This window comes from Canis lupus, chromosome 7, assembly GCF_048164855.1.
Source record: "Canis lupus baileyi chromosome 7, mCanLup2.hap1, whole genome shotgun sequence".
In the NCBI taxonomy this organism is placed as follows: Eukaryota; Metazoa; Chordata; class Mammalia; order Carnivora; family Canidae; genus Canis; species Canis lupus.
In genome coordinates, this window is record NC_132844.1 from 66,240,385 (window position 1) to 66,261,846 (window position 21,462).

Consider the following 21,462-nt stretch of genomic DNA (forward strand, 5'->3'; position numbering starts at 1 on the left):
TCCTGTCTTTATTTTTTTTAGGATTAGACGGGTAAGAATACCTTGCATAATGCTTTTCTGAACACAAAAACTGAGGAAAGAAAAAAAATAAAATTTTGGCCACACATCTAAAGAACCTCATAAAATAAGAACTTAAAACGTCTCATCCAGGAAAACACTACTTTAAGAAAAGTGTCAAGGACTTCATCTGACCACCTATATGTCATCATTTTTTTAAAAGATTTTATTTATTTATTCATGAGAGACAGAGAGAGAGAGAGAGAGAGAGAGAGAGAGACAGGCAGAGACACAGGCAGAGGGAGAAGCAGGCTCCATGCAGGGAGCCTGATGTGGGACTTGATCCCGGGACTCCAGGATCACTCCCTGGGCTGAAGGCAGGCACTAAACTGCTGAGCCATCCAGGGATCCCCTATGTCATCATTTTTAAGTGCTATATAAATGTAGTACCTGGGCGGCTCAGTTGGTTAAGCATCTGCATCTCCTTCTCCCTCTGCCCCTCCCTCTGCTCATGATTTCTCTAATTAAAAAAAAAAAAAAAAAAGTATTATTGGGCACAACTCATTTGCATTTCTGGGCAAGTATATGATGGCAGCAGCCAAGATGAAGACACTACTGCAAACCCTAGTATAGAGAGGGTGGAGGGGCCCCTGGCTAATTCCTAGAAAGTCAAACAACCTGGCAGAGAAAGGAGAGTACAGAGAGTGGGTCTCCTCTGAGGAGAAGGTCAGAGGAAAGACTTCTTCTGAGGCTCCTACAGAGCAGAGGCCTGCAGGGAGGCAGTTCTGTTTCATGAGGACCATGCCACACACTGTGAGAGAGGAGGCATGCTGTCTCAAAGATGCAGAGAAGCAGCGACCAGGGAGCCCTTCCTGACACTGGGCCTGTCACTCAGTGTAGTGACTAAAAGACAACAATTGACTCAGAATGATACATGATATCTGGCTATACCCCTACTCAGTGTGGAGTACACAGAGTATACATGCATCATGATACCCTGGTTAAAATTTTATTTAAAAACCAACATACCCGGGACGCCTGAGTGGCTCAGTGGTTGAGGATATGCCTTCAGCTCAGGGCGTGATCCTGGGGTCCTGGGATTGAGTCCCACATTGGGCTCCCTCTGTGAAGCTTGCTTCTCCCTCTGCCTACGGCTCTGCCTCTCTCTGTGTCTCTCATGAATAAATAAATAAAATCTTAAAACAACAACAACAACAACAACAACATACTCACCACATCTTCTCTATTTTCCTCAGGTTCCTGTATTACTTTTACAGCAAACATTCATGATTGCTGGTTAACTTAGCCTCTTGGCACAGGCTGTAGGACCCTAGATTATATAAACCCAGACTATACGAGTACTCAGGTTAAAAGGACAAAAGAAGGGCCAAGTCCAGCACACACTTAACCTTCTAGGGCTTGTCCAAAGACCAGCCACAGGGGCAGGCTGGATGTCACCATGTGGATGTGAACAGGCTTGGGGAAGTCCGGGGCCCCCATTGTCAGCTGCTCAGGGGCTTTTCATCTAGGTTCAAACATCTTGCACATGTTAGCTATCACAATTTCTCTTCTGTTACCATTTCTCACTTATTCGAGGTCTGATGCCAGGGAGAAAGAGCAGGCAGGCAGGCAGGCATGCACGTGTCATTCAGCTTACTACCAGGGAGAGAGCAGGCTAAGTCTTAAAATCCCAGAGATGATAAGCCACAACTTGCACCTGGAAGACATCCCTCCTATGAAATCGGAAATCTAGCACGGGACATCCCATGAAGTGCACATACCACTCTTGAGTGTCAGGTGAAAGTGGTTCAGCTCAATGATGGGGGGGGGCAGTCTCCACATGTATGTGTGTTGCTGGGGAGAGCCTCACATATTCCTCAACTGCCTAGCCATACAAGGCTACTTCATCTACAAAGATGGGGCCAGGAAGCATCTGGAGGTGGGTGCTAAAAAAAAAAATTCAGTATCAACTACACTCCCCAATTCCCTCCAAACCAATAGCATTAAAATAGAAAATGGAATATTATTACTATATGATTTAATTTATATAAAGTGTAAAAAACAGGCAAATCTAATCAGGGTGCTAGAAGTTAGGGAAGTAGCTGCCTTTGAGGGAGGAGGGACTAGCAGCGAACACAAGGGGACTTCTGGAGGGATGGAGATGTTCCACGTCCTGATATAGATGCTAGTTATTTAGAGGAAACATATCAAGCTGTGCATGTATGAGATATGTATTTTTTTAAAGTATGTTATTCTTTAAAGTTTACTTTAAGAAGCAAACAAGGAATGCCCTCTTCAGCCTGTAATGAAAATCCGCCATTACTACAGAAGTTTGTCCGGGTTCACCCTTGGCCTCCACACCTCACTGGACAGGGGAGGACAGAATGGGCAGGCTGGATATCACACACAGAGAGTTGGACATGAGGTGGAAGCGGGGCCTCCCAGGAACTCAGAGCAGGGGGCTGGAGTATCCATAGCAGCCCAGGACAAGACCTGGCTGTTGAGTCCCCGGTACCTGAGTACATGGGGAGTTCTTACCAACAACCCGTTTTCTCTGAAAATCTGAGTGTTAACTATCAAATAGTAACTGCATCCCCCACCCCCACCCTCCTTCAGGACTTAGTGCAAACGTCCCCTCCTCAGTGTGACCCTGGCTCACTGTCCCGTTTGAGACCTGCTCCTGTTGCCACTAGTGCTGATAGGGCGTTGTCTCCACTTTTACCACTCCATAGCACTCATCACAGTCCGGCAAACACTAACCGTGTTTCTATTCATTGTCTGTTTCTGCTCATCAGAAGTTAGGTTCTATGGGGGATTTTTAAACGTATAATTTATATATAATAGACTACACATAAGTACACAGTTCCTTTTTTTTTTGTAAGAGAGAGAGAGAGATCATGTGTGCAAGCAGGGGTCAGGGGGGAGGGGAGGGCAGAGGAAGAGAGAGGATCTCAAGCAGACTCCATGCTCAGTACAGAGCCTGATGCAGGGCTCAATCTCATGACCCTGAGATCATGACTGGAGCAGAAATCAAGTCGTACACTCAACCAACTGAGTCACCCAGGTGCCTTCACAGTTCCATTTTGACCCATGTATACATCTGTGTAAAAGATGCCTCGTTCCATATAGAAAACATTTCCAGCACCCCAGAAATTTCTTAATGCCTCTTCCCAGTCAATCTCCCACCAGAGTCAAGCCCTGCTTTTATTTCTAGTGCCATGGACTATTTCTGAACTCCATTTAAATGGAATCATTTAATGTGTATTTTTTTGGTATCTGACTCCTTTTGCTCAACATAGTAATTTTGGGACAGTTTATTCCACGCTGTTGTGTTTATCAATAGCTCAGTCTTATTATTGCTTAGTATGAATCCAGTGAGTTTTCCTGTTACCAGATATTTGGGTTGGTTCCAATTTTTGTCTATATGAATAAAGTTGCTATGAATATTCTTGTACAGTCTTTTGAAAACTGTAAGCTTTCATTTTCCTTGAATAAACACCTAGAAGTAAGACTGTGATTTGTGTCTGCCTGATTTACTTACAGTCACATCCCCAGTGCCCAGTACAGACACTCCATGAATACTTGTGCTGTCCCTCCCTTAGAAGAGAGAAAACTTCTGGCTAATTCAGCACAGCATCAAAATATTGTAATTCACTGCCCTCTGGTGGCCAAGCCCAGCAAAGCCATACTAGTCCCTGAATGTCTTACAAAGTTATAATGACATTTTCATTCTGTCATTAATCTAGACACATATGGAAGGCCTATTTTGGACATCAAGATAAAAGCACTGGGAATATAAGATATTTAAATACTCTCTGGTCGGGATTCCTGGGTGGCTCAGCGGTTTGCCGCCTGCCTTTGGCCCAGGGCATGATCCTGGAGTCCTGGGATCGAGTCCCACGTCGGGCTCCCGGCATGGAACCTGCTTCTCCCTCCTCCTGTGTCTCTGCCTCTCTATGTCTGTCATAAATAAATAAATAAATGAATAAATAAATCTTTAAAAAAATACTCTCTGGTCTCAAAGAATCATATAATCTGGTGGCAGAGGGCAGCAGGACAACACAAACAATAACCAGTGTGGTAAAGTGCTACAAAAGAAATGTACAGGGTTATGGAAAGAGTGCTATTGGGGTGGCCTGGGCAAGGGAGTGTGAAGGCAGGCTTCCTTTTGTAAAGGATGAATCAGGATTAGCCCAGGGGACAAGAAGGAGATGGTGCAGGATAGGCGTTAGTTTATGTCAATTTGGGACGGTGGAGTTTAAGGGGTGAGGAGGGGAAAAAAATGGGGGGGGGTGAGGAGGGAACAGATCCCATAAGGCCTTGTACGAGCTCGACAACCTGGCTGCTTGAACCTGTACATGATGGGATGTTCCTAAAGGGTTTTAAGGAGAGGAGCTACATGGGCAAGTCTGTGTTTGAATGGTGTATAGGTGGATTTCAAAGAGGATAAAACCAGAGAAGGGAACACACGCGTAGCCATTTCAGCAATCTAGGCTTGACCTAGGGCAGTCACAGAAGAATGAAGAGGGAAGCAGATTTGAAAAACATTTAGAACATAAAGTCATCAGACCTTTGTAATTGATTGGATATAGAAGACTGAGACTCATGCACAATTCTTAGCATTTCTGACTTAGGAGTCTGGAAATGCTGCCAACTGAGAGAAAAGAGTGGCTGGATGTGGGGAGAAAAGGAGTCAGTGAAACACGGAGTCTGAGAAGCCCTGGGGCAGCAAAAATTACAGGCTGTCCACAAATAGCTGTTCCCCTCTACTTCTTGGTGAAAGGACCCCTAAAGGGTACTTGGCTACCCAGCCTCATTTGCAGCTAGGTATAGCCATATGACTAAGTGCAGACAAAAGAGATTCAAATCCAAGCACCATACACAACTTTGGGAAATGTCCTTAAATGGAAGGTGTATGCTTTTCTTCCTTTCCTCCTCCATACTGGATGGAATACAGACATGATGGCTGGAGCACAAATAGCTATCTTGGATCACAAGAAGAAAACCACAGGCTGAAAATGGTAGAACAAGGCAGAGGAGACTGGGTCCCTATATCTTAGGGCAACATAAAAGCCCTGAACTACTGACCTCTCAACTTTTAACGTGAGAGAAGTAAACTTTTCTACCTTCCTTAAGATACTAATATGTGGGGTCCCAGTCACGTGTAGCCACACTAGCCCTAACTGATCATCTACGACGTATCCAAGTGGAAATGTCACACAGGGAACTGGACTCGTAAGTCAGAGGTCTGAGAAAGCCTTCCTTCTGGGAGTTCCATTGCAATGGTGCTTCTGAAAACATCATGCTTCCAGTAAGATGGGAAATGAAAATCCTACTATACTGCTTCAAACAGAAGAGAACAGGAAGAGTTATTTGAAACTGTTTCATTTCGTACTAAGAGAAACCACCAGACACCTACTCTGTTTTTGAAAACAAGACAGGTCATAAGTGCTGCTCTTCTACACAATTTCTTCATGTGTATCACTTAAATAGTTGCTATTAAGCAATTTATTTTGATGATGACTACACTATCAGTCATACTGGACCTTAATATGTTTCTAGTTAGATCAACAATATCATCTAAGCCCAAAAATTCTCATAGATGAGAGTCTGGAGGTACTCCAGTCTCGGGAGTCATAGGCCAGAAACTGTCTCCTTTAGCACCATCACCCTGGGCCCAGGCACAGCTGCCTTATCCACAGATGACCCACTTCTACATGAGCAGCTGGCTTCAGCAGATAAAGAAGCTGCCTGGGGGCCAGGCTAGCTATAGACAACTTCTCTGTGAACTCAGAAGGAGTCACTTTTACAACAAACATGACACACTAGATAAGGAAGATCAGGCGCTAATTTATAGAAGTCACAGAGGTGTTACAAGATAGACAGGGGAGGAGATACAAGAGAGGCTTTGATGGAGTAGATCTTCCACACTACAGTAGTTCAGTGAGATGGGGTGACAGGGTAAGGTTACTTGGTGAGACCTGCCCAGGATGACAAGGGCACCAGTCTGGCTTATCCCACAGGCAAAGGATGCCTGAGGCCTCCGGAGTAGGGAGTGTCATAACAAAAGCCTTTACAGCAGCTCCTTATTAGGATGATGCCACTGAAGAGGAGAAAAGCAGTATTATCCAGACTAGAGAATTCTTCTCCCCCACCCCTCCTTTTATTTATTTATTTATTTATTTATTTATTTATTTATTTATTTATTTATTTATTTATTTAAAAGATTTTATTTATTCATGACAGACAGAGAGAGAGACAGAGAGAGAGAGAGAGAGAGGCAGAGACACAGGCAGAGGGAGAAGCAGGCTCCACACAGGGAGCCCGACGTGGGACTCGATCCCGGGTCTCCAGGATTATGCCCCGGGCTGAAGGCGGCGCCAAACCCCTGGGCCATCAGGGCTGCCCAACCCCTCCTTTTTAAAAGTGTAAGTTCTATGCCCAACGTGAGGCCTGAACTCATGACCCTGAGATCAAGAGTCACGTGCTTGACTGACTGAGTCAGCCAGGAGCCCCAAGAATTTTCCTTGAAGGCCACAAACAATGCATCTCTGTTTAAGAAAGATCTTGAGGCTGGGGAGAAGTCTGAATGCCTTATTTCTTTAAAACTTAATTTATATCCCTCAGTTGATAAATACATAAATAAAATGTGGTATATCCATGCAATGGAATATTTGACCATAAAAAGGAATGAAGTACTGACAGATATTACAACATGGATGAACCTCGAAAATGTGCTAAGTGAAAGAAGCAAGGCATGAAAGATCACATACTGTAGGATTCCATTTATATAAAATGTCCAGAAAAGGTAAACTCATAAAGACAAAGTAGATGAGCAATTGCTTAGGGGTAGAGGGGATGGGAAGCTTGGGGGTGATGGCTAAGGAATACACAGTTTCTTCTGGGGGTGATGAAATGTTCTGAATGTCTGAATGGACTATGGTGATAGTTACACAACTCTCTTTGCTAAAAAGTAGTGAATTGCACACTTCAATGGGTGAATTATATGGTATATGAATTCATCTCAATAAAGATAATACAACAAAAAAGCTCACAAAACTTCACTTACGGGGCGCGCCTGGGTGGCTCAGGTGGGTGGACATTTGCCTTCAGCTTGGGTCATGATCCTGGGGTCCTAGGATTGAGTCCTGCATCGAGCTCCCTGCTCAGTGGGGACTCTGCTTCTCCCTCCCTCTCCCCCTGCTTGTGCTCTCTCTCACTCTCAAATATATATATAAAATCTTTTTTAAAAAAACAAAAACAAAACTTCACTTATAAATTAATTTACTATAACTCCAATAAAAATTCTAAAAGGTTCCCACTTTCTAAATTTGGCAAGTTGATTCTTTTTTTTTTTTTTTTTAAGATTTTATTTATTTATGAGAGACACACACACACACAGAGACAGAGAGAGAGAGACAGGCAGAAGGAGAAGCAAGCTCCACGCAGGGAGCCCGACGCAGGACTTGATCCCGGGTCTCCAGGATCACGCCCTGGACTGAAGGCGGCGCTGAACCGCTGAGCCACCCGGGCTGCCCGGCAAGTTGATTCTAAGTTCATGTGGTGGGCAGAAGAAATGAACAGACATTTCTCCAAAGAAGACAGATGGCTAACAGAACATGAAAAGATGCTTAACATCACTCACCATCAGGGAAATACAAATCAAAACTGCAATGAAATATTACCTCACACCTGGCAGAATGGCTAAAATTAACATAAGAAACAACAAGTGTTGGTAAGGATGTGGAGAGAAAGGAACACTTACACTGTTGGTGAGAACGCAAAATGGTGCAACCACTGTGGAAAACAGTAGAGGTGCCTCAAAAAATTAAAACTAGAACTACTCTATAATTCAGGCAGGAATCACACTACTCAGTATTTACCCAAAGAATACAAAAATAGAAAATAGGAAGTATACATGCACCCCTATGTTTACAGTAGCATTATTTACAATAGCCTAGATATGGAAGCAGCCCAAGGTGTCCACGAACAGATGAGTAGATAAAGATGTGGTATATATACACAACAGAATATTACTCAGCCAAAAGAAAGAATGAAATCGTGCCATTTGCAATGACATGGATAGAGTTAGAGGGTATTATGCTCAGAGAAATAAGTCAGACAGAAAAAGACTAATACCATATGATTTTACTCATATGTGGAATTTAAGAAACAAATAAAAAAAATGAGCAAAGGGAAAGAAAGAGAATGAAGGGCAAACCAAGAAACAGACTCTTAACTCTAGAGAATTCACTGATGGTGACCAGAGGGGAGAGGATGGAGGGGATGGGTGAAACAGGTAATGGGGATTGAGGAGAGCACTTGTGATGAGCACCAGCTGATGTGTGAAGTGCTGAATCACTACATTGTACACCTGAAACTAATATTACTCTGTATGTCAACGGAATTCAAAATAAAATTAAAAAAAGAAAAAAATAGAAACATAAAAATAAAATAAAAGTTCATGTGGAAGAAGAGCCAAGACAAGTTTTAAAAAGGATGATGAATGGGCCCTGGAATAATGATAAAAACACACTATAAAGCTCAAAATCCCAAGCTGTTGTGCTACTTGCATAGAAATGGAGATAAATGGAAGAGAATAAAGAAGTAGAGCCATGTAAATAAAGGAATTAATATTATATTATGAAGAGGGATGTCATAGCAGCAAAGAAAGGATGGTTATTTATAAATGGTGCTGAAATATTGAACCATTCAGATGCACAGAAACTTTAATCTCAACCCTCACCATACAGGAAAACAAATTAGTTACGATATTTTACAAGCGAAATGTAAAAACAAACCCACAAGAGTATAGGAAAAAACATGGAAGACTATTTTCATAATACTGGGGTGGGGACGGAAAGACTTCCTAAGCAAGATACTGAATCCCAAAACCACCAAGGACGCCTCCTACAGGTCTTCAGCACAACTTGCCAAGACTGGTTTACTTGTCATTTGCGGAGCTCTCCACTAGAGGGCAGGGCTCGCACCTGTCGGCTTAGCCTCTCTCTGGGGTACCCGGCAGGGGCTCGAGCAGAATGGGCAGATTTGACCACGTAAAAAGTAGTTCTATATAAGGAGACACAATAAACAGAGTTAAAAGACAAATGATGGTCTTGGAGCAAAACGATACTAGGCTGAACTATATAAAATTCCCATTGTGGGGGTAAGGGTCAAAACGGCTGAAAATTTCGTGTGGTATGACCTAATATTTTTAACACATATAAGATAAAGGATGAATATATCTAATCTACAAAAAGTTCTTGCAAAACAACAAGACCAAAAGTCCAGCAGGAGAAGAGGGTAAAGGATTTGAACCAGCAGATCACAAAGAGACAAACGCTAATACGTACACATAAGAACAGATAAACAACCTCACTCACTCATGAGCAAGCGGTACAAACACTGAAACACAAACCATGGCTTATTTGCCAGATTGGGGAAACAGAATTAGATCGAGGTATCTAGTTTTGCTATGGTTGTGGAGAAAAGTGCACCCACACATTAGTGGTTAGGGTATAAATTGGTATAAACTTTTCTGGAACGTGATTTAATAGTACCTATTTGGCATGCTTTTCGGACTAGCAATTTCACTTCTGGGACTCTCCTTCAGAGAAATATGTTTGTTTGTTTTTAAGATTTTATCTTTAAGTAATCTCTACACCCAATGTGGGACTTGAACTCATAACCCCAAGATTCATGCTCCTCCAACTAAGCCAATCAGGCACCCTGGGAAAAATATGTATATTTTAACAGAAATACACAGAAAATATATACTAGGGTATTCAAAATATGTACAATATTATTATTATTTTTAAAAGATTTTATTTATTTATTCATGAAAGACACAGAGAGAGAGAGAGAGAGAGAGAGAGAGAGAGAGAGGCAGAGGGAGAAGCAGGCTCCATGCCGGGAGCCTGATGTGGGACTCGATCCCGGGACTCCAGGACCACACCCTGGGCCAAAGGCAGGCGCTAAACCACTAAGCCACCCAGGGATCCCCTACAATATTATTTTTTAAAATATTTTTTATTTCTTTATTTGAGAGAGAGAGAGAGAGGGAGGGAGAGAAAGAGAGAGAGAATGAGCAGAGGCAGAGGAAGGAGACTGAGTGGGGAGCCCAATGCAGGGCTCAATCCCAGGACCCCAGGATCGTGACCTGAGCCGAAGGCAGACGCTTAATTGACTGAGTTGTCCAGGTACCCCTGTACCATATTATTTGTAATAGCTAAAAACTGTAGACAACTTAAATGTCTTTTTACAGAAGGATTGTTAAATAAACTGTAGTGAAGTCAGTTGTTATGGAAACAAATGTCATTGCTGAAAATGATGAAATAGATCTGTATGTCCAGACTTGGAAAGCTGGTCATAATTTTTTTTTTTTTTTACTGAAGACAAGCAAGATACAGTATAGATAGTTGGGGCACCTGGCTGGCTCAGCTGGTAGAGCACACAACTCTTGATCTCAGGGTTGTGAGTTCAAGCCCCACATTCGGTATAGAGATTACTTAAATAAAATCTTTGAAAAGAAGTATGGATAGTTTAAACTCATTTTTTCCAAACACAATAAAAAACAATATGTGCAGTACACACAGGAAAAGGTCTAGAAGAATACACACCAGACTAGGGTGGGAGGTAGGGGTGAATAATTACACTTCTATATATACATAAATACATACATACATACATACATATATATTTATTTAAGAGAGAGCTAGCATGAGCACGAGTGTGCAGGGAGAGGCAGAAGAAGAGAGAGAATCCCAAGCAGATTCCATGCCTAGTGCAGAACCGCACCCAGGGCTCCAATCTCACCACCCTGAGATCATGACCTGAGCCAAAATCAAGACAGACACTCACTCAACAGAGCTACTCAGGAGCCTTCTGTTTTGATTTTTTTAATGAGCATATACTTCTTCTATCCATTTTTTTTTTTTAAGGCAAGGAGCAGTAAGAAATGTACTGCCTGCTTTGGAGCACAGAATGGAGTAGCAGAACCATTAGAAGTCCAAGAACAGGGATCTAAGTTGAAACACCACCAACTCATATAAACAGGACAGGCATTAAGGTCAAAAGACCTGGGCCTGAGTCTAGAAAGCTTATTAAATCTTTGAGCCTTGGATTTCTCACTTGTAAATTGAACGAATACATCTACCTTAAAGAGGTATTAGGGCCTACTGAATGAAATACAATATGTCAAACTGCTTCACAAAATGATAAAATGCTTTAAGAATTAGGATATTATCACTGGTTGGCATGGCCAAGCCCCAGGGTGAAAACCAGAAAAACAAGGGCTAAAGCTACAGACTCTTAAGGGAAAAAAGAGGGATGGGAAGTAATAGAGTAAGAGAGATTTAAGAGACATGTCAACGAATTAGAATGTGTGGACCCAATCTGCACCCTGATTCAAGCCAACTATTAAATATGAGAATCAGAAAAATTTGAATGTTGATTGTATATTATTAGATTATACTAAGGAGCTATTATAACTGTTTAGCTGTAATACAGAATTGTGGCTGTGGGTTTCTTTAATCACTGTCTTCTAGAGGTACACACAGAAATATTTATGGATGAAATGATATGATGTGAATGGACAGAGGTACAGATGAAACAAGACTGGCTGGTGAAGCTTGGGTGAGAGATATGGAGATTTGTGGTAATTTTTTCTATTTTTACATGTTTGAAACTTTACCTAAAGTTTTTATAAAAAATGAATGGACCCCGGGGCACCTGGGTGGCTCAGTGGGTTAAGTGTCTGGTTCGGGGCAGGTCATGATCCTGGGGTCCTGGGATGGAGCCCTGAGTTGGGCTCCCTGCTCAACAGGAAGTCTGCTTCTCCCTCTCCCTCTGCCTCTGTCCCTCCCTCCTGCTCCTGCTCTCTCTCTCAAATAAATACATAAAATCTTAAAAAAAAAAAAAAAAAAAGAAAAGAATGGACCCCACCTTCCTCAGCCTAGGAGGAGGTACCAAGACCTTTCTGAAGTCTGTTGCAGAAGTAAAGCTGGGGACAGCCTTGCCAAGACTGGCCCCAAGGAAGGGTGGAGAAGCCCATGCTTTACTGTGTAAACAGTGTAGGTCAGCAGGTGGGGCTGACAAATACAAAGATCAGGATGCAGTCCTATGTCTAGCAAAGAAAGACACGGTGGGACAGCCTGGGTGGCTCAGCGGTTTAGTGCTGCGTTCAGCCCAGGGCCTGTTCCTGGAGACCTGGGATCGAGTCCCACGTTGGGCTTCGTGCATGGAGCCTGCTTCTCCCTCTGCCTGTGTCTCTGCCTCTATGTTTCTGTCATGAATAATAAATATAAGTAAATAAAATCTTAAAAAAAAAAAAAAGAAAGACACGGTGCTTGGTGGGACAACAGAGTTGTGCCTACAGAAAGAAAAGGAAAATTTGGTACAAACTATAAATGGCAGCTAACAGGATAATTAAATATCCAATTAGAACTGCAGCTGCTGCAGATTATCTTTAACTGACTTAATACTGTTACCAAGATTTCATGCCAGCATTTACACTTCAACTGTAGATTAGTGAATGGATTAATACCTTCTTGGACTCATCCTTTAATACTACTTCAGAAAAGTGCTATTGCAAGAAGCAACCCCCAAAATCCAATAGATCAGCTGCAGTGCTCTTAATAAAGTTAAACACAGAGAATTAAACTGCTTCTGAAAGCTGACCTATTAATGTGAAGAGAAAATGAAAAGTCCTCTAGCAAAAGCTTTATTTATATGCTTTTGGTAGCCACATTCTAACTAGTCTTTCTTTGCTTAGGATCCTCTGATCAAGTGGGTAAGAGTGACCTTACACCCAGTTCTGCCCTAGTTGCTGCCACTAAGGGGACAAGGAATGGTGTCATTAGGTTACCTTACTTTTCAGAGACTGCATCATTCTTAAAAGACCAAAACACCAGCCATTGAGCCCTATAAGAATACAATGAGTGGGATGGATCAAGTGAGAGAGTTTTATTTATTTTTTTAAATTTTTATTTATTTTATGATAGTCACACAGAGAGAGAGAGAGAAGCAGAGACACAGGCAGAGGGAGAAGCAGGCTCCATGCACCGGGAGCCCGACGTGGGACTCGATCCCGGGTCTCCAGGATTGCGCCCTGGGCCAAAGGCAGGCGCCAAACCGCTGCGCCACCCAGGGATCCTGTGAGAGAGTTTTATACCCTCACTCTACAAGGGGCTCTACTCTGGTCTACTTCTCATTACCCTCCTACCCTCTCACACTAGCTTCCTCCAAAACCCACAATAATCCACCCACTCAAGGGCCTAAAGAAAAGGGTTCTAGTCCTCACTGTGCCACCAATAAGGAGGGCACAGGATAACCCTCATAATGGGTTATGAAGCAGGACACCTCATACATAACCCAGCAGTGAAATAAGGAGATTAGATGGTGTTCTTAGACCCCCTCCAACGTTCTGATTCCCCCATGAGCACCCCTGTAACTGGCTGAGAGAACCAACATGACATATGAGTTTTCCTGTCAATCTCTAAGCACAAGCAGTTAAAGAACCAAAAGGAGAAGAGGAGGACCCTCAACTCCTTTTAAGACTCTGCAATTCAGGCCTGGCCATTGGAGGAGGCTTGCAACTTAAGAAAATCTAACTGCTACTATGATATTCAATCATTCTATCCAAAGTGACACAAACCAGGGCACCTGAGTGATTCACTCATCAAGCACCTGCCTTCGGATCAGATCATGATCTCAGGGTCCTGGAATCAAGCTCCACATCTGGATCCCTGGTCAATGGGGAGCCTGCTTCTCCCTCTCCTCCCCACTCTGGGTACTCGCTTTCTCTCTCAAATAAATAAATAAAATCTAAAAAAAAAAAAAGTGACAAAACCCTAACAGGGTAAGAAGCGAAGGAGGAGGGGAGAAATCAAGGTCCTGGAGCTCTCCTTGGCCTCTTTCACTACCTCCAAGGTGAGCTTGATTCTGGTGCCACCACTTTTCCTCCTCTATACGGCCACATCCTGCTGTTAAGATACAGCATTTGAACTCATGTGTGAAGACCTGATGTACAATCTAAAATTCCAGCTTTCACACATGAAGGCCTGTGTTTGAGAGAAGTTCAAAATAACTATAAAATGACCTCTAATAAAGCATCAAACCATCTGTTTATGACAAAACATAAAGGTATCAACTTGGACATTCTGTAACAAAGCAGGTCCTTTCTGGGTGAGATCTGTGGCCATCTCAAGAGAGAAATTCCAGGCTGCTACTGCTGTCAAAACAGGTTTAGCTGTAAATTCGAAGGCCACGATCTCTTTTTAAGCAAGACATGTCTAGTGGCTGCACTCTTGGGAAAGACAAACAGACCACAGATAAGAAAGAGCAATAGTTTGTTCAACTTGGTACTCATGCTTCTTACCCACATATTCTGAGAGGAAGACGACAAAGAACGGAGTGACCAGGTCATTAATTCCCTGGACATACCCACTGGCAGGGTGTCGGATGGCCCAAATAAATAGAATTCTTTCGAAGATCTAGGAAAATGAGAAAGAAGACATGACTGTTAAATCACAGGGAGACTCCCTCCCTCCATTTGCCTACCTCAGGGACATGGCCAAAAGTTTAGGAAATTCTAAAACTGCTGGGGGACAAAGGAAGTACATAAAAATGCAGAAAGTTTCTAAGATGCTTGTTTTTAAGCAGGGGTAGAGAGTTTGCCCTTTGTTTCTCTTTGCAGTATGCAGTCCCTGGGATATAAAATTGGGAAAAGGGAAGGACAGTGACACAAATATCTTAGGAGAAAGTCTGCTACAGAGGTCACTAACCCAGGCCACCACACTCTCATCTGTACATTAACTGGTTTTCAATCTCCAGAAACAAGACAGTGGGTCACCTAAGTTCTGATACCTTTTCTGAATCTTTTTTTATCATCACCAGATGTGGGGAGGAAACACCTTCTCCACCACACTCTCCTTTCTCCCTGCTGAGACAGAAAGAAATGGAGATCTCGCTTTACTTCTAGCCCAGCCTGACTGGGAGCCAGTGACTGACTGTCAATGCAGGAAGTCACTTCATGTGTCAGGATGCAACCCAGACACTCGATGAGGGATAGGAAGTGAAATAAACTTAATCCTACAGCTGGGGACTTAAAAACAGATAAATCAGCCTGGGCCTCCATGGGAAAGCCACTGGGGTTAAGTACATTAGCCACCAAAGGCCAGAGACCTAGACTGGGGAGAAAGAAAAGATCTTTTGGTCCCTTTTCAGAGTCTGGCCCTGTGCCATTCAGCTACACCCCCTCTGACTTCATTAGGCCCTCTCAGTAGCCCCCCACCACCACGTTTTCTCTGATGCTACTCATTCCCTGGCTTCATCCCGGTGACCACAACTCCTGAGTTCAACACATTCTTTACACTGGCTTTGACTGGGCTGCCTCCCGTCTCTGTGAGCCACATCAGACAGATAGCAGAACTGATGGTGACTGGTGACTGTGTGTGGAGGCACAGGAGATGAGCAGGTCTCCAGAGCGCATGGGTTCTGGGGCAGATTGCAGAGACCTTCTCAGAGTCAGGTCCAAGGGAGAACCACCCCTCCCTCAACGGAAAACAATAGGAAGGAAATGTTTGTATGGCTTTGGAGTTGGTGAGCTAGTGTAGGAAAGAAGTAGAGAATCCAGAGACACAATAAAGGATGTTTCCCAGCCCCCATGTTGAGTCTGCCTTCCAGCTGGCAGAGGGAGCTGAGAAACACACCCATTGTCAACACTGCTGCCCTTATAGACAGTGAGAACAAAGCCCTGCCTGGAAGCAAGCTGGCTTCTCTGCCTCCACTAGACTTGCCTGTCCACTTGCTCTCTGGGGCCGAGGGAAGGGTGTGACATCCTCATTTGTGTTAGGCCCAAGACTAATGGAGGCCCTCTTAAATGCTTTCATCCCTCCCTTGAAACAGCTCAATGTGGACCCACCACGTTCAGGAAGATCTCAAGGAGCCCCTGCCCTGCCACTTGTGCCCTATGTCTGTCTGGATGTCTCTGTTAGTCCTGAAGGACTCACCAGGGCTTCTACTCCACCCTCTCAGCTCCTTGCTGATACACAAATCCCAACTGGCTGGTTTTAACAATGGCCAGGTGCGTGGAAGCTAGTGGTTCACAGTCAGGAGACTTGTGATAATCCCTCTCCAGTAAGGATGGAACAATGCAGATGTGCACACACTGTACAAGTGAAGATGCCAAAGGCATGGAAATTGAAGAGCACCAGGCCTGGTTACCAGGGGGAGACCATGGAATCTCGTGACAGAAAAACACCCAGGATAATCTTGCCTTGTAGAGGAGTGAAGAGGATAATCCCTAAAGGTTTTTCTTGTACCTCTTGTACTTGTGTGGGTAATTCTGACTTACTACAGTCAATTCTCAAGGATCTTTCAGATATGCAAAGCAAGTCTTTCAATATTCAGTGTTCTTAGTTTTCTTAAAATGCCTTGGCTGGCATTTTAAGAATTAAGTACTACTCTTTGACTATAGCCCGTTAGATGCAAAGATGATTCAATAAAAAAAAATGAAAAGAAAATACTTTGAGTTTCCTTCTTTGTATTCAGGCTCCACTCCTGGGAGAAGCATTTTAAACAAACTACTTTCCCTGTCACAAAGTTGACAGTAAGCATGCACAGGAAGGGAAACATCTGAGAATCTCCGAGTTAAAGTGAGGAATAAGCAGGGCTGAGCTGTAGGAAGCAAGGGGAGACACAAAGGGATCCTCACTGGGTTTTTAGCTTCCTCTGAGCTGAATCCTAGAGGCAAAATCATGGTGTCACCCTCAAAATCTTCTTGATGCTATTGGTAAGTCATGAGGGACCCCACCAATAGAGATCTATATTTAAATAGAACTATGAATATAATCTATACTCAAATAGAAATTATCTTGAGCAATTATCACCATCCCTCTATTAGGAGGATAACTGAGAACAGAGGTCAGAGAGCACTCACACCCAGTGTCCTAGCTACTGTGAAGCTGCTAAGGAAATCCCTAATCTCAAGGAGGTTATAATTACTGCTTAGGTAAAAAAATAATAGTCCCACTGAGACCTTGCATGTGCTCCACTAACTTGGTTAGGTCTCATGGTATCATTACTAATTCAACTTCTGGGTATATACCCAAAAGGATTTAAACCAGGGACTCAAACAGGTATTTGCACACCTATGTTCATAGCAATGTTATTCACAAGACCCAAAAGGTGGAAGCAACCCAACTGTCCACAGACAAATGAAGGGATTAATGATATGGGTTATATACACACAAGGAATATTATCCAGTTTTAAAAAGAAGGAAATTCTGACACATGCTATGACATGGATGAACCTTTAAGATACTATGCTAAGTGAAACAAGCCAGTAACACAAGGATAAACATTATGTGATCCTTCTTATTTGAAGTACCCAAAATATGCAAATTCATAGACACCAAATAGAATGGTGGTTGCAGGGGAATGAAGACTTACTGTTTAATGGGTACAGAGTTTTAGTTTGGGAAGATGGAAAAAAGGCCTCAAGATGGGTGGTGGTGATGGCTATACAACAAGTGTGAATGTACTTAATAGCACTGAACTGTACACTTGAAAATGGTTAAAATGGGTACATCTGGGTGGCTCAGACAGTTAAGCATCTGCCTTCAGCTCAGGTCAAGATCTTGGGGTTCTGGGATCAAGGCCCGAATTGGACCTCACACTCATGAGTAGCCTGCTTCTCTACCTCCCTCTGCCTCTCCTCCTGTTAATACTCTCTCTCTCTCTCTCAAATAAATAAATAAAATCTTAAAAAAAAAAAAGAAAAGAAAAAAAATGGTTAAAATAGTATCTTTCATGTTACATGCACTTACCACAATAAAAAAACAATCACCATCCCAGCTTGATAAAGTATAGCAAGCACAGGACAAGGAATTCTAAGGTGTGAGTTCTAGTCTTCATTCTGTTACCAGGTAGCTTTAAGATTCTGGGTAAGTCCCTTAACTTCTCAAAGTGCTACCTGGCCCACAGACTTGTCCAGAAGAGCAAATGAGAAAGCACAAGAATGTGCTCTGCAAAGACCACGGCTCCATATCTGAACATAAGGCACTACCATGATTAGCCATAAACCTGCACATGGCTGGAAGGAGGGCTGGGGCACCCGCATGCAGAACAGGTGCTGCAGGGCTTCCGGGGGGAAAAAGGGCTGAGAATGGGAAGCACTTCCCTCACCTCCTGTACAAGTGGTTGCTGGAACAACGGAATGAGAGGGTTTGTCCTTGGAATGTCAATGTGGATCTGCAACAGAGAAGTCAGGTCTAAACACACAAATGCCGGTTTGTTCTTCTGAGACGTTCTTTTCTTAAGAACTGGGAATCAAGGGAGTAAGAGTGAGAGCACATTGTATATTTAGAAAGAACTGACAGACACACTAAAAAGGTCTAGTAAAACCCACCTGTTCACCTGGAATACCTTTCCATGATGGCAGTTACTCACCAAAAGTGACGATACCACCCCAAATAAACCACTCACATTGGATAGGAATAGGCTTCACAACCTAAGAGAGGCAACTGTCTTTTCCTCTTGCTCTGGAGTCTGTTTCACTCTGGGTGGACACCTACTCAACAGGTATGATCACACTGTGTACCCCTCTTTCAGAATCATCAATAGCTGCTGGGAACTGAAAGAGCTCTGAGAGCTGCAGACATGTGCCAGGATGGGGAACCAGAGGGAGCTGGCCTTCTGTAACTGGCGCTGAAAGTTCTCACTTCTGTTACCAAAGAGGTCACTACAGTTGGTTTCAGCTGGAGGATTTCTCAGTGTCCAATCTAATGACCCCCAAGGACTGTGACGGCAGAGGCTACTTCAGTTCCTAAGGCTTACTGAGGACAGCTGCCAGCACCCAGTCTTTTCGTCCTCTCTCCCTTCTTCTTCCTTCCCTCCTTTTTTGGCTGGCTGTGGGGGCCATTCGGAGGATGACGGGACACTCCCTGCCAAGCCTACTGGTAACTACTGCTCCTGCAGACAGGTGGACAGATGTGGGTGCTGAGAAGGCACTGCAGCCGCCAGGACATCCTAATGCCACAGTCTGGAGGAACTAGACCACTCCTGGGTGAGCTCATCTTTCATTTTGTGCCCCAGGACCCTTACTACTTGTAGTCTGGGGATTAGTAGCATTGGCACCATCTGGGAGTTTGTTAGAAGTGAAGATCTTGCCCCAGACCCCCTAAATCAGAATCTGCATTTTATCACAATCCTTAGGTGGGATTTTTATCAAGATCCTAGCTAATTTGTATGCATGTTAAGGTTTGAGAAGCATTGCCAGTGATTAGTGCCAAAAACAAACAAACAAACAATTTAAAATGGCTAAAATCAGGGATCCCTGGGTGGCGCAGCGGTTTGGCGCCTGCCTTTGGCCCAGGGCGCGATCCTGGAGACCCGGGATCGAATCCCACATCAGGCTCCCTGTGCATGGAGCCTGCTTCTCCCTCTGCCTGTGTCTCTGCCTCTCTCTCTCTCTCTCTGTGACTATCATAAATAAATAAATAAATAAATAAATAAAATTAAAAAAAATAAATAAATAAAATGGCTAAAATCAGAGCTACTAATTAGAAAGAGAGGAAGCAGTTCTGAGTGTAAATTTAATCCTAAACCGCACACTAGAGCCTGAAGACTTGTAAATCCCGCACCATGACAGTCCTCCCAGGAGACATACCTAAAAATTATGATTAGTAACCAAAAAGATGATGACTGTACCTGTCGGTAGGTATCCTGGTGATGTTCCTCATTTCGAGAGTCATAATACTGCTCAATGAAGCCAAAATATTCCTCTCGCTTCCGCTGCAGGGTCAACTTCCTCCTCTCGGTGTTTGCTGGGAGATAGCCCTACAGACAGGACTGCTGGTCAGATGGGGACACACGTTGGTTGGATGAATCCTTAATATGTATTTTAGCCTAAGCAGTGGCTTGGAAACTGTCAATGGAATGGAAGGACAACTGCCAAGAGGACAAGAGTAATCCCTTTTTGGGTCTGGCCACCCAGTGTTTGCCCTCTCCTTCTTCAATGAGACCCACATGTGGGCAGATGAAGCAAGGCCAGCTTTCCCAGGGTTATTTACACCCATGGCCCTGCACTGCGTTTGGACCGTGTTCTGCTGGGGAGCACTCCAGAGCTCCCAGAGTTGGCCCGGCAGAGCAATGAATGTAGGTCAATGGGAGGGAACTGGAGCTGAGTCAGGGCCTCTGAGGGCTGCATGTGTGCAAGGCAATATGTCCAAGAATCCCAGCAATACAGCCACCTCTATGACACATCTCAGTGGTGTGCCGTGTAAGTCTGTGCCAGTCACATATTCTTTTCCACGGTAACCGTCAGAATTACCAGCTTAGAAAGCGGAATGGAATCTGTGACATAGCAGCTATGATGTGCAGACACAGAACTCCCGGCAGCGGCTTCCTGGCTAGTCAAAGCTCCGGGCCAACTTTCCTTCTTAGCCCTGGTCTAGAGCCCACTCTCCATTCTTGCATCTCTTGTTCCCCTTCCGTTCTCACCAAATCTACTCTCGGTAGCATTTACAGTTATTAGAAGTGGCACAGCCAGTGATAACATGGTTGCAGAACTGGGAGTGGGGGACATTCAGGAGAGAGGCCCTTCCTTTCACAGACATTTAGGTAGTACATTCCACAGCCAGCGCCTGGAGAGCAGGGACTGTGCTTTATTCGTGTTTATGTATCCGTGCAGCACCTGGCACCATGCCTGGCAAACAGCAGGCCCATAATCATTCCTTACTGGATGAATGAATGAATGTGACAGGCTCAGGAAATACTACTGTCCCTATACCAGTGGCTGGCACAGTGCTCTGTCCCTGAAAGGTGGTCTGGTGCAGGCTTCTGAGGGAGGCCCATTTCTCAGCCCTGCACGGCTACAGAGTGGCTTTCCACCATTCTGGTTATTCCTCCTGAAAAAGGACAGAAGTCCAGGGAACGTGGAAACTTCCCCAAATAAGTGCTGGGATCCCCAGCTCACTGTACTCCTTCTCCTTGGTGCTGAGAACATGAAATTGTGACTATAGGGAAAAGCAGTGCTCTTCTATATATGTGTGAATACACTTGCAAGAATGTGTCTCTTCATGAACGGAAATAGATGACAGCCCCACAGATCTGCTGTACGCAGTGGGACTGGAGAAATCTATGCAGTTAAGATGAATGTGCCCAGACTAACCTCATCAGGTAGGAAGGGCTGTGTGAGGCTCACGCTTCTCTACACAGTGGGTAGAACTCACCGACAGGAGTCTCCAGGTTACAGGTCGAACCTCCCTGGGAACCCCTGGCCAGCTACACTTCCTCAGTTCATCTGCAAATAGATAACAACCTCGTTGGATTAGCTCTTCCCAACAAATGCCCTAAAACAAACTTCACTGGGCACTGCCTGATTCCTCGTGCTGTTCAAGAAAGACCACCACCAGCAGCTACTGACAAGCACAGGGAAAAAGTCCCAAACAGCAGCCCTGAGCA

At 43.9% G+C, this 21,462-nt stretch overlaps 1 protein-coding gene across 7 annotated transcripts in view; it reads right to left on the bottom strand.

The window, feature by feature from the left end:
• TBC1D22B (TBC1 domain family member 22B) overlaps nt 1–21,462 on the bottom strand; it is an 82,090-nt gene that overhangs the window by 33,599 nt on the left and 27,029 nt on the right. For 6 of the 7 annotated variants that reach the window (XR_012034332.1, XR_012034333.1, XM_072833210.1 and 3 more), the window contains exons 5-8: nt 21,231–21,301; nt 19,708–19,836; nt 18,184–18,249; nt 14,375–14,489 (exon numbers count right to left, since the gene is read on the bottom strand). Coding sequence is in view for 5 of the 7 variants with exons in the window: in XM_072833210.1 (XP_072689311.1) it covers nt 14,375–14,489; nt 18,184–18,249; nt 19,708–19,836; nt 21,231–21,301 (381 nt within the window). In the remaining 2 variants the exon portion in view is untranslated. The remainder of the gene's footprint in view (nt 1–14,374; nt 14,490–18,183; nt 18,250–19,707; nt 19,837–21,230; nt 21,302–21,462) is intronic. The other variant, XM_072833211.1, reaches the window with a different exon arrangement.